Source organism: Prionailurus viverrinus, unplaced genomic scaffold, assembly GCF_022837055.1.
Source record: "Prionailurus viverrinus isolate Anna unplaced genomic scaffold, UM_Priviv_1.0 scaffold_40, whole genome shotgun sequence".
NCBI lineage: Eukaryota > Metazoa > Chordata > Mammalia > Carnivora > Felidae > Prionailurus > Prionailurus viverrinus.
The window spans coordinates 2,533,935-2,546,473 of NW_025927608.1; the positions used below are offsets into that span (position 1 = coordinate 2,533,935).

General features: G+C 64.3%; 1 protein-coding gene across 2 annotated transcripts in view; it reads right to left on the bottom strand.

Moving 5' to 3' along the window:
* Positions 1-664: 664 nt before the first annotated feature.
* Positions 665-12,539, bottom strand: part of CEMIP (cell migration inducing hyaluronidase 1) — a 124,999-nt gene continuing 113,124 nt past the window's right edge. For both annotated transcript variants that reach the window (XM_047846648.1, XM_047846649.1), the window contains 7 exons: positions 11,173-11,384; positions 10,343-10,528; positions 8,226-8,430; positions 7,971-8,057; positions 7,227-7,384; positions 4,966-5,066; positions 665-3,339 (listed from right to left, as the gene is read on the bottom strand). In XM_047846648.1, the coding sequence (XP_047702604.1) occupies positions 3,212-3,339; positions 4,966-5,066; positions 7,227-7,384; positions 7,971-8,057; positions 8,226-8,430; positions 10,343-10,528; positions 11,173-11,384 (1,077 nt within the window). In that variant the 3' untranslated portion in view covers positions 665-3,211. The remainder of the gene's footprint in view (positions 3,340-4,965; positions 5,067-7,226; positions 7,385-7,970; positions 8,058-8,225; positions 8,431-10,342; positions 10,529-11,172; positions 11,385-12,539) is intronic.

Sequence of the window (12,539 nt, forward strand, 5' to 3'; positions counted from 1 at the left end):
GCCACTAGCCACGTGGGCTGGAGGAACTGAACTTTTGATTGTATTTAACTTGTAACTAACTCGAATTTAGCCACGCGTGGCTAGTGGCTGCCAGCCGGGCAGTGTAGTTCTAGAACACTCCCCGGTCTCCCCGTCTAGGCTCTGCGTCTCACCATCTCCCCCCGCTGATCCTGTGGGCCCCTCCCAGCGTGGCCGAGGGGACCGCTCTAGCCTGCCTCTGCCACTCTTGCCTGACAGCTTGGTTTGGACCTACCTCCCCACCCCCACTTCTACACTGTTCTCAGACACTGTGCGTGGCCTCCAGAAGGAGGAGACAGTCCTGCTTCCAGCCAAGGCCCTGTTGGCCCCTCCTGGCTTTCCCCCGGGGGACAGTGCTGCCCTGAGGGCTTACTGAGGGCTTGGGAGTGAGGAGGGCAGGGCGCGTCCTGGGCATGGCCGGTCACATGAACGAATGCCTCTTCTCCCACAGGACCAGCTGCACCGGCTCTTGTGGGCGCCCCGGAGAGCAGGACAAGGTAGGACATTAACATCTGAATAATTCTTGGAAGTGACAGAGGGGCAGACTGGGGGGGCGGGTGGGATTTCATCGGTCTCATTTTTGCTTAGCTATCTGGCTTAAAACGAGGCCCTCTTTAATGGTAAACCAAAGCAGCAGGCGGGAGGCTGAGATCCTTTGTATGTTTACTATGGTACAAGGTTTTCCAAACCACAGCCAGTGCCCTCGGCCACCAGCAGAAGGTTCCGGGTACGTGGTCCAAAGGACATCCCCGAACGGGACATTTAGGACGATCCATTTCCCCCACGACGACTTCTCCAAGTGCATACATAATAAATAAATAGAAAACACATCTTTGTTCGTGGCAACACCTATGAGAAACGTTTACGAACAAAACATCTAATTCCCGAAAAAGGACCAGCCGTTTCGGCAACAGGAAAGAGACCAGCATTTCAGGGGAGTGTGGCTCGCCCCAGAGGGCCTAACTCATTTGGACGCCGACAGACAGAACCGTGGGAGCGATTTTCCAGGCGGTGAGAAAACGTGTGCCACCAAGCGCACGCCGGGCCCCTGGCTCTTGCTGGCCAGCGTCGGAGGGAGAGTGCGCGCACGGACCCTGAGCTGCTGGGCGTGTGTACAACTCTGAGCATTTTCAAACAGATACGCTCTCTGAAACCAACCGAACCAAAGACTGTCCACACTCCCGGCCACCGGAAGCGACCCCACCCTAGCTGGTTCACAGTGTGAGACCCTCGCGTCGACAGAGTTTGAAAAACTCCACAGAACTGCAGACGGGGACGTGAGGTCACGACTCCCCTCCCCACCCGTCGCCGGGAATCTGCGTGGAAGAGGCTTCTTCCGGGAGCACGGCCCCTGCCGTGTCCCACCCTCGCCTCCCAGCAGCTGGACGGACCGTGCTCCGGGAAACCGCTCTGGCAGTCGGCTCAGCCTGGGGAGGGGACCCCTCCCGAGGGCCGCGGCTGCAGAGGGACAGAGAAGGCCGTCTTCGAAGGAAGAGTTGCCAAGAGCGTGTGGTTGGCGCAGGAAAGGGGGAGATGCAGCTCGGCGTGACCCTGGGGCCCCCCGGGAGAGTGTGAACCCCAGAAGGGGTCCCCCCCCTCAGGAGCTCTCGGAGCTCCCTGCAGGGCGGAGGGTGGGCGAGGCAGACAGCTCGGGGGTCAGCGGGTAGCTGCGAGCCCCCGATCCCAGCAGCCGAGCCGGCTCACCCAAAGTGTTGACGCAAGCCCGCCACTGGGCCGCACCTGTGCACCTGCACTCGGGTAGCACCAGCGGGACGGCCGTGGCCACCAGGCAAGCGGGGGCCGCAGGGCCGCCCCAACCCGCGGGGCAGGCAGTGGGCCTGGAGGGAAACAGCCATCGGCCAATTCTCTGTATTCTGATGACTTTTTCAGGGGACTCGTCCCTGTTCGGGGAGCTCCGGCGGGAGCACCCAGGGCCGGTTGTGGAGGCAATGTGGTGTGGCGGCAGGTGCTGGGCGGGGGCCTCTCGGCCCGGCCCCGGCCTGGTCGCGTGGTTCTTCCCCATCTCGGGGTCTCACACGCCCCCTCCGTGAAAGGAGGGTCTTGGACTGGACGTACCCTAAGGTCCTCTCCGACTCTGAAACCTCGGGCTCCTGAGGTGAGAGCGCGTTCCCAGGTCTCGGGATAAAGAACAAATGAGGCCCCAGGTAGGAGCTCACTTCCCTCCACTTGGTCCAGCCCGCCCTGGGGCCGGGCCAGGAGGTGCTCAGTGCTCTGGGCACCTCGGGCCGGCCCGGCGACCCCCCCCCCCCCCCCCCCGCCACGTGCGGCCTCGCTGGGTGGGCCAGCAAGCTGCAGGCACAGGGTGACCCAGCGGTCAGCAGCTTCAGCAGGTGGGAGCACCTCCGAGCTACTGGGTGGGGGGGGGGTGCTGCCCGAGCCCGCCCTCCAAGGTACCCGCCCCCTTCCTCCTCCTGCAGGCCGCGTCCTGACCCACCCGAGCACGCGGGATCCTCGCCCGGTCTTCTTCTGAGCCCGCCCGTCCTGCAGCCTGCGAGCCCGGACCCCAGGCCGGACCTCCCGCAGCTCCGCCCTCACGGCCCAGGGCGCCCAGCCACACGGCACCCTCGCGTCTGCCGCTGGCTTCCGCGTGCAGTGTGGTCTCAGAACGCAGAGGGCCTCTAAAAGTCACCTCGTCCCCCGCCCCCATCCCGGGACCCGAGGCCTCCTGAACGGTCAGGTGAACCCTCCAGAGGCAGGGCTCACCCGTCCCCCGAGGGGAGCTGGTCCCGTCCTGGCCGGCTGCATCTACACACCGGCTCCCGACCCCTTGAAGGTTGGTGTCTGCTCACGGCTCCCTTTCCCCCCGTATCGACCAGCCTGCCGTGCGCGCTGGAGAGCGCAGGGTCTGTGAACGGCCGGGTCAGGGCTCCTGCCGCCAGTGCAGCTCGGGTCTCCTTGCGTGGCCCCCGCGCCCCCCCACCGAAGAGGCACAGGTAGGAGAGAAGCACCCGAGAGGCTGCAGGAAGGAAGGTTTCCAGCACGGTCGGCTGCCCCCCCGGGGGCCGCAGGGAGACGCTGGAGTGGGGGCGGGTGGCCGCGCCAGGGTCTCTGATACCCTCCCCCAGCCCGTCAGGGCTGCCCCGGCCCTTCCCAGGGGGAGCCAGCCGTCCCGCCTGGCCCGTGGCCAAGAGTCCACCGTCCACTGCGGAGCGACACGAGGTGGCTGGCGTCCTCACAGTTTCTTCTTCCTCACCACGGGGATGGGCACCACTTGGAAGATTTTGGCACCATAGTCCTCGGTGTCCAGAGTCACCCAGGTGGGCCGGAAGCTCCCTTTGAAGCCAACGAACGCCATTTTCTCTGGAAAGCAGGGGTGAGTCACATGAACAGAAACCCCAAGAGAGCCGCTCCTGCCAGGCCTCCCATCGCCCTTCCCTGCAGGCATTTCCAGGCGCCCTCTCCTAGCCGCCCCGGGCTCTGCCTCCCTGGGAGCAGCTTTGCGCCCGATGACGTCATTTGCGAGGGGCACACAGGGTCTCACCCGAGCCTCTGGTCCGCCGTGCGGGGTGGTGGCCCTGCTTTGCACAGGAGGCCCCCCCGGAGCCCCGGCCGCCTTCGGGCTGAGCCTCTGATCACCAGCGAGTCCCTGCGCCTCTCTGAAGCCCAGCGTCCCCCGTCAGCCATCGAGGCCCTGACCCTCTCTGAAGCCCAGCGTCCCCCGTCAGCCAGTCACACGAGGGATGACGCTCAGCTACAGGACCTCTCCCGGCTCCAACGTGTCGTGGCTTTGGAAGGACTCCGTCCAAGGGTTCAGAGTAAGTGGTGCAGCCAGACTAGACATCTAGGCCCCCGGCCCCACGCAGCGAGCCCTGCCTTGCATTTGGAGCTTAACCGAGGGAGGGGCGTGGGGCTCTCTGTCCACACTCGGGATCGGCTCGGCCTGGCAGGCGGCACACACGTGCCACCTCTGGGAAGACGCCACTTAGATCACCTCACCTACGTCAGCTTTTGGCAACAGGGTCTTAGTTAAAAAGGCAGAGGCCCCAAGATGAGTCCAGGATTGAGCCCGAGAAGATACTTCTCTGTTCTTGGGGCTCTCTTTTGGCTCGAGGGAAGGGCCTTCAGGGCCTCCGGGCTTTCCCGTGGGAGCTGCCAGGAATTGACGTCCCACATGATGGGCCACGAGCTTTGATGCTCCTCACAGGATGGCGTGGCAGCTGAGCTCTGGGTTAGAAGCGTTCGGGTCCAAATTCTAATCTTGGGCAAGTTACTTAAGCGTCTGGTTCCATCCCAGACGGAAGTAAGGGCACCGTGACCCGTGAACGTGCGGCAATCGCGGCGAGCTCAGCAGGTGCACAGCCGGGCACCACGCGTGGACCCCAGCGGACGTTAGCGTCTGCGGGCTTGTTCCGCCTCCCTCCCAGCCTCCCCTGGGCTCCGCGGTGACGGTGACGAGGGTCATGCTGGGCGGGCTTCCCTGTGGGATCTGCGCTGGGCTTCACTGCAGAAGCACCGAGGGGCCTCGGACAAGCCGCAGAGATGCCTCGGACTTTCGTTTCTCCGTCCGTCCCTCCCTCCCTCCCTACGTCCCTTACGGTGGGCGTATGAGTGTCCAGCCCCCCGGAACATGGAGGACGAGGCAGAGCCCTGCCCGTCCCTGTAGCAGGAGCCGGGACGGGGGCAGATCAAGCCACTTTCCTGCTGATGCTTTGGTTTAACGAGAAGGGGAGGGGGCCCGTGCTGAGCGGACAGGCGAACAACTCAGGAGGTGGCATCCCGTGTCTGCTCACACGTTGGGAGGAGGCTGCTGGCGTGTAGGGATGGTGAATGGGCGGCATCCGGCCCACACGTTCCGGAAGGCCACCTAGTGTCGAGGACCCTGGGGTCTGGTGGGGAGCACTGTGGTCTCGGCAAGAGGTAGCAGCAGCCCCCACACCAGGCATCTGGACTTACAGTCAGTGTAGACCCCTGGTCTGGATCGCTTACCTTTCAACCTGAGGCTTTTATCTGCACCGAGCTTTTCCAGCACTCTGGTCCACAGGCCCCTGGACGTGTATCGTCCCTTCGACACCACGAGCACAATGGAGCTGCACGAGAGGAGGTGTCAGAGGCCAGGAGGGGAGAGCAGGTAGGGTGGGGGCAGTCAGCAGCGCCCAGAGGCCCGGCTGCGGGTTTGGGGAAAGGCCGCCTGTCCCTCGTGCCGAGCGGACCGGCTCTTTCCATGCTTGACCCACATCCCGGCCTCCCTCCCACACCTCTGGCCGCAGTCGGCACCCGGGGACCTCCCCACACCTGCTCTCAGCTCGCTCGCTGCCTGCACGCGTGTCTGTCCCCAGAGAGGACGGGGTAGGTGCACGGAGGAGGGACTTCGGCTTGCATTTATTAACGCGAATGTCCTCAGCCCGTTGGGTTGGGACCAGATAGAAACATGGCGGGAGAGCAAGCCAGAAGCTGGGGTCACCGCGTGCTTGGGGAGTGTTAACCTCCACGTTCACGTCACTTTCTGCCTGGTTTGCACATGGGAGATTGGGCGAGTTTACTAGGCCCAAGGGGAGTCGTGCTCGGAGGCGGGGGGGCAGGGGCCTGGAGCGAGGCGTGTGCCCAGCCTGGACGGGCCCCGACTTGCAGAAGCCCAGCTTGGGGGCCCGGCGAGACTCTCTGCTCCTGGCCTTGGTCGTGTTCAGGCCCACGTGTTGGGAACACAGCCTCAAGGTGGCAGACCCCGCGGGGCCGGGACGGACAGGCGAGGTGAGCACCTCCCCCCAGGAACAGCAGCCCAACGGGCTCCCGGCTCACATCTCCCAGGAATCCCATAACCACAGACCACAGTCCAGACGCGGAAAAACCAGACAGGGTTCTGGACGCCGCGGTCACCCCCGTTTGTGTCCCTTCGGGAGCAGAAGGAACACCCTTCAGATGCACCGGGCTCGTCAGCCCTAGGGACAGGGAGGGGAGCTGGGGCTGCCTGGGGACGAGGCCCCAGGGGACGGCAGGGTGAAGCCAGCAGAGAGAGGGAGCATCGCACACTTGTTCTCGGCACTGGGCTCGGGCGCCATTCCCAGGAGGCCATTTCGTCATCGTTCCAGTTCGGAGGAAAAGCTCACATCCCTTTGGCACAGCTAAGCCTCGCCGCTCGGGGGAACCCAGACAGAGGTCGTGCCCTCTAGACTGGGCTCTGGGCTAGCTCCCAGGAGCGGGACGCAGATGGGGCTCCTCGTGCGTCACAGCATCCTGATGGGGCCAGAAGCCTGCACGCTCAGAGGTGTCCCTGTCTGCCCCGTATGGGACTGTCACGGCCTGTGAACGCCTACACTCGTCAGCACGGGGTTTGGTGGCAGGGCAGAGGCCGCTCCGACGAGCCACCCGGACTTCCCACCGTGCCAGGTCGTGGCCCCTGAGAGCGAGTTCTACCCCCCCATTTAGCGAGAAACGCAAAACCGAGTTAGACGTGGCCCCGACGTGAGGAAGCGCGGGCCCTCGCCCGGGAACGGCCGCATCCCTGGGGCTGCTGAGACTCGTGTGTTAGTAGAGGCAGAACTTTGTGGTTGCATTGGAAGAAACCTCACCAAAGAGGTGCGCGTTAGATTGGGAAGGTGCCGGGAATTACCAGGGATTTCTAGGAAAGGGCACAGGAGGTGCTGGGAGGAGTTCAAGCCAGCAGCTGGCAGGGAGGCCGGGTCAGCCTGGGGCGGCAGAGGCCTGGCTGTCAGGAGGTTGAGCCGGAGGGCCTGCTTCGCAGCCATAGACAGGCCCGGCCGGAGGGCGAGCGGGCAGGTGGGGGGCCGGGACCCGGTCACAGAGGAGGAAGGGACGGGGGAGTCACCCAGGACGCCCAGACCGTGGTCTAGCCGTCTGCAGGGTTCAGGCCCATGAACCGAAACACGGCGAACGGGAGGAGGGGCCGGGCTGGGAGGCCACGGCCAAGGGTGAGGTTGGGTTCCACGGGAGACTTGTAGCCTGTCAGACGTGGCGGTGCCGGGAGAGGTGTGGGCCGGAGAACTTAAGAGCCACCGGCACTTGGATCGCATCGAAAGCGTGGGCGGGGTGAGCTCATGCTGGGAAAGCGTCGTGGCCGGGGAACGAGGCCAGGCTTCCCACTTGTAAGCGGGCAGCCCGGCCGCCTCGGCCTGACCTACATTCTCCGCCCCGTGCCCGTTAGGTCGTCAGAGGCGCGGGCAGACCTCGAACGCGCCCTCGGTGCCCCCAGACCGGACGCGATGGGGTGGGGGGGACGCGCGCAGACTCACTTGTCGGGGATGGCCGCCACGTGACTGAACAGCTGCCACGGGACGCCCTGCAGCATGGTGCTGCTGAAGCTCGTGTGGCTCACCACGTGCCCGCGGCTGCCGTCGATCGCCACCATCTGGATGCCGTCCTCGGAGCTGGGGTACCTTGTCCCGTCCACCTGCAGGCCCAAAGCAGCACCGCTGGGAGCGGGCTCGGGGCGCCCACGTAGACCCTGAAGCCGGGCGGTCCGCGCAGCCGCTCAGAGCACAAAACCCTCTCCGAGCGGCTCTCCGGGGCCCTCTGTGTGGGTGGGCGCTGGGAAAGGGACCTTACTTGGCTGGAAGGTCTGCGCGGATGCAATTAAGTTAAGGATCTTGAGATGAGGTCATCCTGGACTTAGGGCCCGTCCTAAATCTGGCGATGGGTGTCCTCGTAGGAGGAAGGAAGGGGGTGTGGGGCCCAGACACCCAGGGTGAAGGCCGTGCGAGGACAGAGGCAGATGCTGGGGGCGGGGGGGGGGGGGCACGTCCACAACCCGGGGGACGTCAGCGGAGGCCTCGGGCAGACGGTCTCAGAGCCTCCAGGGGGACCCGGCCCTGCTGAGCCCCCGATTTGAGGCTTCCGTCCTCCAGGATGGCCAGAGAACAAGTTTCTTTTGTTGCGGGCAACCCTGGCTTGGGGTCATCGGTGACAACAGCCCCAGGACATAACACCGCCTCCCCCTGCGGCCAAACAGCGTCCCTGCAGGGGCCGGAACCACTCACTTCAATGTAAGCCACGTCGCTCAGGAGGTGAAAGAAACGCTGCCTGGAACTCTCCATCTTCACCTCCAGGAAGCGGTCTTTTGTCTTCTGGAAAGCAAGGAAGACCGGCTGCCCTGGCTGGGTTGGGGGCGCCACGGGCACGGCCTGACGGGGGCAGCCGACCCCCTCGCTTCCCCGCACCCCCGGCCACCCCAGGATCAGACGGGGGGTGCCGAGCGGGTGTCCGGAAAGGGCCCTAACGTGACGGCCGCTCACCAGCTGGGCACCACGGAGCTTCCTGGGCATCGGCACGTCCACCACTGCTCTCTCGGCGAACCTGGGGTAGGCGGTGGCCGTGCAGTCGCTGACGCCCGCGTTCTTGGGGATCAGGGCCTTGATCCTGATTCGCTCGCAGCCTCTCATGGAGCAGAAGGCGAACCTCTCCCTCTCGTTCTGGGCTCTCAGCTTCAGGAACAACAGCCTGTGTGCGGGGGCCACGGCCGGGCTCGCTCAGGCATTCGCCACCCTCCTCCCCCTCTGTCTTCACGTCACCTCCCAAGCCCCGCGGTGAGACCCACGGGCCTTACGAGATGGCCACCAGGCCGTGTCTGCCACGGGGTCACGTGTGGTCCGAGAGAGAAACGAGCACCCGGGCGTCAAAGCTCGCAACGCCAACGGGGACCGTTTTCTGGGCACGTGCCCTATGCCACGCTCCACGCGGGCCGTGAGTGGACACGCCATCTCGCTTAACCCTCAGACGGTCCCGTCCAGTAGGTGCCGTCACCGCCCTGCTTTCTCGGACTCCGAGCAGCTGACTGACCCGGGACCACATGGGAGGATGGTCACATAGCCGGGCCACCCCGTCACTGTGCCTGGTGAGGCGAGCCTTCCTCACTATATTTCTCTCGAAACTGCCATCTTTTCCCTGCTTGTTGGACAGGACTAGACGCCGCAGGGGTGGTGCAGGGGGTCGGCCGACGAAACCGAGGAACTAACTTAGGACTTGTCACCGTTCCTCCTGCTCAGAAACAACCTTCCAGGCTGACTCCCACGCCTGCAGCATTCGAAATGGTGGCACGGGCTGTTCCCGTGCCGACCCCTCTCTCGGAGCCGCCTGCGCCCGGACGGCCCGGCGAGCTGGGTTCGCGCCATGATGCCACGACCTCCACCCACCGCCGCACAGCCGGTCGTGCCAGGGAAGCACCTGGACGCGCAGAGGGGCCGATCGAGACTTCAGAGGGGCCCCAGGTATTGGGAAAGCCCAGTGCTTTGGGTCCTGTAACCCAGCTCGCGGCCCCCAAGGGTGTCACCGAATTAAAGCACAGCCTAATCACCACCAGGCACTGACGGTGGGTGTGGAGGTCGGCCTGCAGAGGCTGGGCTCCCCGGTCCGCCCCTCCGTACCCTGAGTCTTGGGGGGCGTCCGCGATTACGCGGTGCCTCCTGGGGCCGGCAGGCACACCTGGGGACTTTGTCGGTTGGCGCTGTCCTCCAGCGGTTCCATCAGCCTAAGTCTCTGTTCCCTCTTCACCTGTGGCCTTGTCTGCCCCACGAGTGGTTTAGAATTTATGTGAAAATCGGGTGCTATTTATTTCCCCCCAAACCTAGCATTTTACTAATGCCTCGGATTTTCAAATTCTAATTTTTCTCTCATCAAATTGATAAAACCGTGTCTGAAAGAGAGAGAGAGAGAGTGCCCCTGCTAGGTATTTCCTTATCGCTGATTGCAATCAAGAGAGGGAACACGGCCATCAAGGGATCCTTTACGGTCACTCCCCAGGGGGATGGCTCTAAACGGCCTCACCGCTCGGACATTGTTGGCATTCCGGAGGTGTTGGACTTACTCTCTTTTTCAGGGAGGGGACCAGACAGCTCCCTATTCTCCACAGACACTCCGTCCCTGTTATCCCTCCACTGAGCAGCGCCTAGTGCCGTCCAGCAGAGGGTGAGTGACGGCTCTGGGGACAGGTGGACCCGGGTTCGAAACGAGCCGTGCCAAGGCTGTGCCGTGGCCTCGGGGCAGGACCCCGCTATTTCCTCTGTCCCTTCTTTGTCCCCTTCTGGACGAGGGATGATGTCATCTGCTCCCCCTGGCTTGGGAGGACCCGAGGGAACGGACCGGGTCTCCTCCGTCTAAGGAAAAGCTGCTTTTGTTTTTTGCCTGAAATGGGCCTATTTCCTCCCATCCCCGTGTATGTTCACGGCATGTTTACCCCCAGCTCAGCAGCTTGGAAAATGTCACTGGCGGATGGAACCTGAGTTCGGCCCCTGAGTCAAAGCCCTTGGGAAAGCGTTCTCCGTCAACGGCAGGTAACCCGGTGGGGGTTGGCCTGCTGGGAGGGCCAGGGGCACGGCCCGGGGCCGAGCCGCCCTGCCGCGGCGGGGGTCCTCACCCTGAGTCCTCGTCCCAGTAGTAGTGGCCCCTGCCCGTGAAGCTCTGTTCCACCTTGTCCATCTGGAGGGTCCGCACGAAGGTGCCCGTCTTGGATGTCTGCTTCAGCAGGCGGTTGTGCACGTCGGAGAGAATGGAGAAGGACGTGCCGCGGGGGTAGCAGAACCCCACTCGGATCCAGTCGCCCCTAGAGGCGGGGGGGGGGGGGGTCAGGCCACATGCAAGGGCGTCCGGGCCTCAGAGAGTCTGGGGCCCGCCTGGAGAGAGACCAGAGAATTCTCCCCCAGACGGCACCTCCATTTCTGCTGGGAGGGAGGGGGGGGGCGTAACCATCCGGCTGCCAAGTGTTGGGGGCGGGGAGCGTGGCTGGCAGGGCGAGGGGCTCCCTGGGCGCCGCCCGGGCCTAGGCCGGGGTGCTGCCCTGCAGCTCAGCCCCTCCTGGTCCAGCCCGGTCTCAGGGCTCATTTCATCTCTTTCGGTGTCATTTTCCACATCTGCTTGGCGTCCGTGTCCCAGGAGCACGTGACAAGTGACAGGCACAGACAGCACCCGAACATCGACGCCGGAGGCCAGATCCGGGCGGGAAAGCTGTCGTGCTGCACCTCGAGGGGACGCTGGCCCCTGCTCCCACGTGGGGCGTAGGGAGGCCCGCGGAGCCAGGCTTCTGCCTGAGCCCGGCCGCACCCGGGGCAGGGGGGCTCCGCCCGGGGCTCGGATTCTGGACTACTGGGTGCCCTCGGCCCCTCTGCAGGGGTGACGTGGGCCGGCCTGCGGTCCCGAGGCGTCACCACCGCTGCCCGGGGCTCCGTCGGAGCGGCTGCGCCCACTTACTTGTTGAAGTTGATGAGCCAGATGGCCAGCTCGGCGGGCGCCGGCTGGTCCCAGTGCACGGTGTAGCTCTTCTGCAGGGCGACCACCGGCTGGTACTGCTGGTAATGGGTGCTCCGGGCCAGGGCCCCCTCCAGGTGGAGGGGGCGGCTGGGGAAGTCGTTCTTGATGATCTTCATCCGTAGGTTGCTGGTCTTGTAGGCCTGAATGTACATCTTTCAGGACCCAAAAAGGAAACACGACAGGACAGTTACAAGGGATTCTTCCAGAGCGTCTGGTTAACATCTGACAACGGGCCCCGCTTTCAAAGGAACGTTCTCGAGGAGCCCTTTTAAGGATGCGTGAATGGACGGCTGGGGGTGCGGCCATCGCCGTTCTGCGCGATCCCGTGGACACCTTCTCAACAAAGGGCTCCGTCCGGGACACGGCGGTGGAAACACGGGAGAAGTCTGCTTAACAGTCAGATGGGGGACTGTGGGGGGTGGGGGGGGGGGAGAGCGAACTGGCTAATCCTGTGCGCGCAGCCCCCTCGCCCCTGCTGCTGTCCTGCCTGCGTCTGTGAGGCAGCTTTGGGCACGCTCCTTCTCTGTCTGCCTCCCGAGGTCTGGCCCCCGTGGCCAGGCCCCGTGTCACTACGCCCTGCACGAAGGAGTGCCGTCCTGCTTCAGAGAAGTCCCCGAAAGCAAGACTACGAGCTCTTGGGTCCCAGGGACCCAAGAGCCGCGTTGTTTTGGGCCCGCCTCGGTGGAAATCTTGGCGTCCCGCCCTGTGGCACGGCCCCTGTGCAGGTGACACCACCATGGCCGTGGCCAGCACAGCAGCGCAAAACTGGGCACGCGGGAGGGAGGGGTGGTCTCCCCAGTACTGCCTACGGGACGGAAAGAGGAGCTTCGGCTGCCCGTGGCACGGGGCCGTCCCGAGAACCAAAGCTTTAAGGGTATGTTACAGCACAGCGAAAGCTGTAAAGGGAAGGGGGGAGATTATGCGTAATAATTAAGCAGTAGCCGGTCAGGAGAACCGGGCAGGTGCTGACAGCGCTTTTGCACAGAAGACAAGCCCCGTATGGGAGAGACAGGGGGCGGGGGAAGATCCAGGCCTGGTTTTGCCAGCACCCTCGCCTCCCTGTGCCCACCTGGCCCCGTGGCCCCTTCCCCTCTCTGGCACCAGCTGCTCTCCCGCCTCTCCCGGACCCCAGGCCGCCTTCCGGCTCCTTTCTCTCCCACCCTCCGGTCCTGACGTCCACAGCGTCCGCCTGCATGGTGATCGTGAGGACAGCTTCTTCGTACACGTCCCCTGCCGGCCCCGGGACTCCCCTCCTCCCTTAATGCTGCCGTTTTCCTGGCTATCTTCCCTCTTGCTGGTTTATTCAC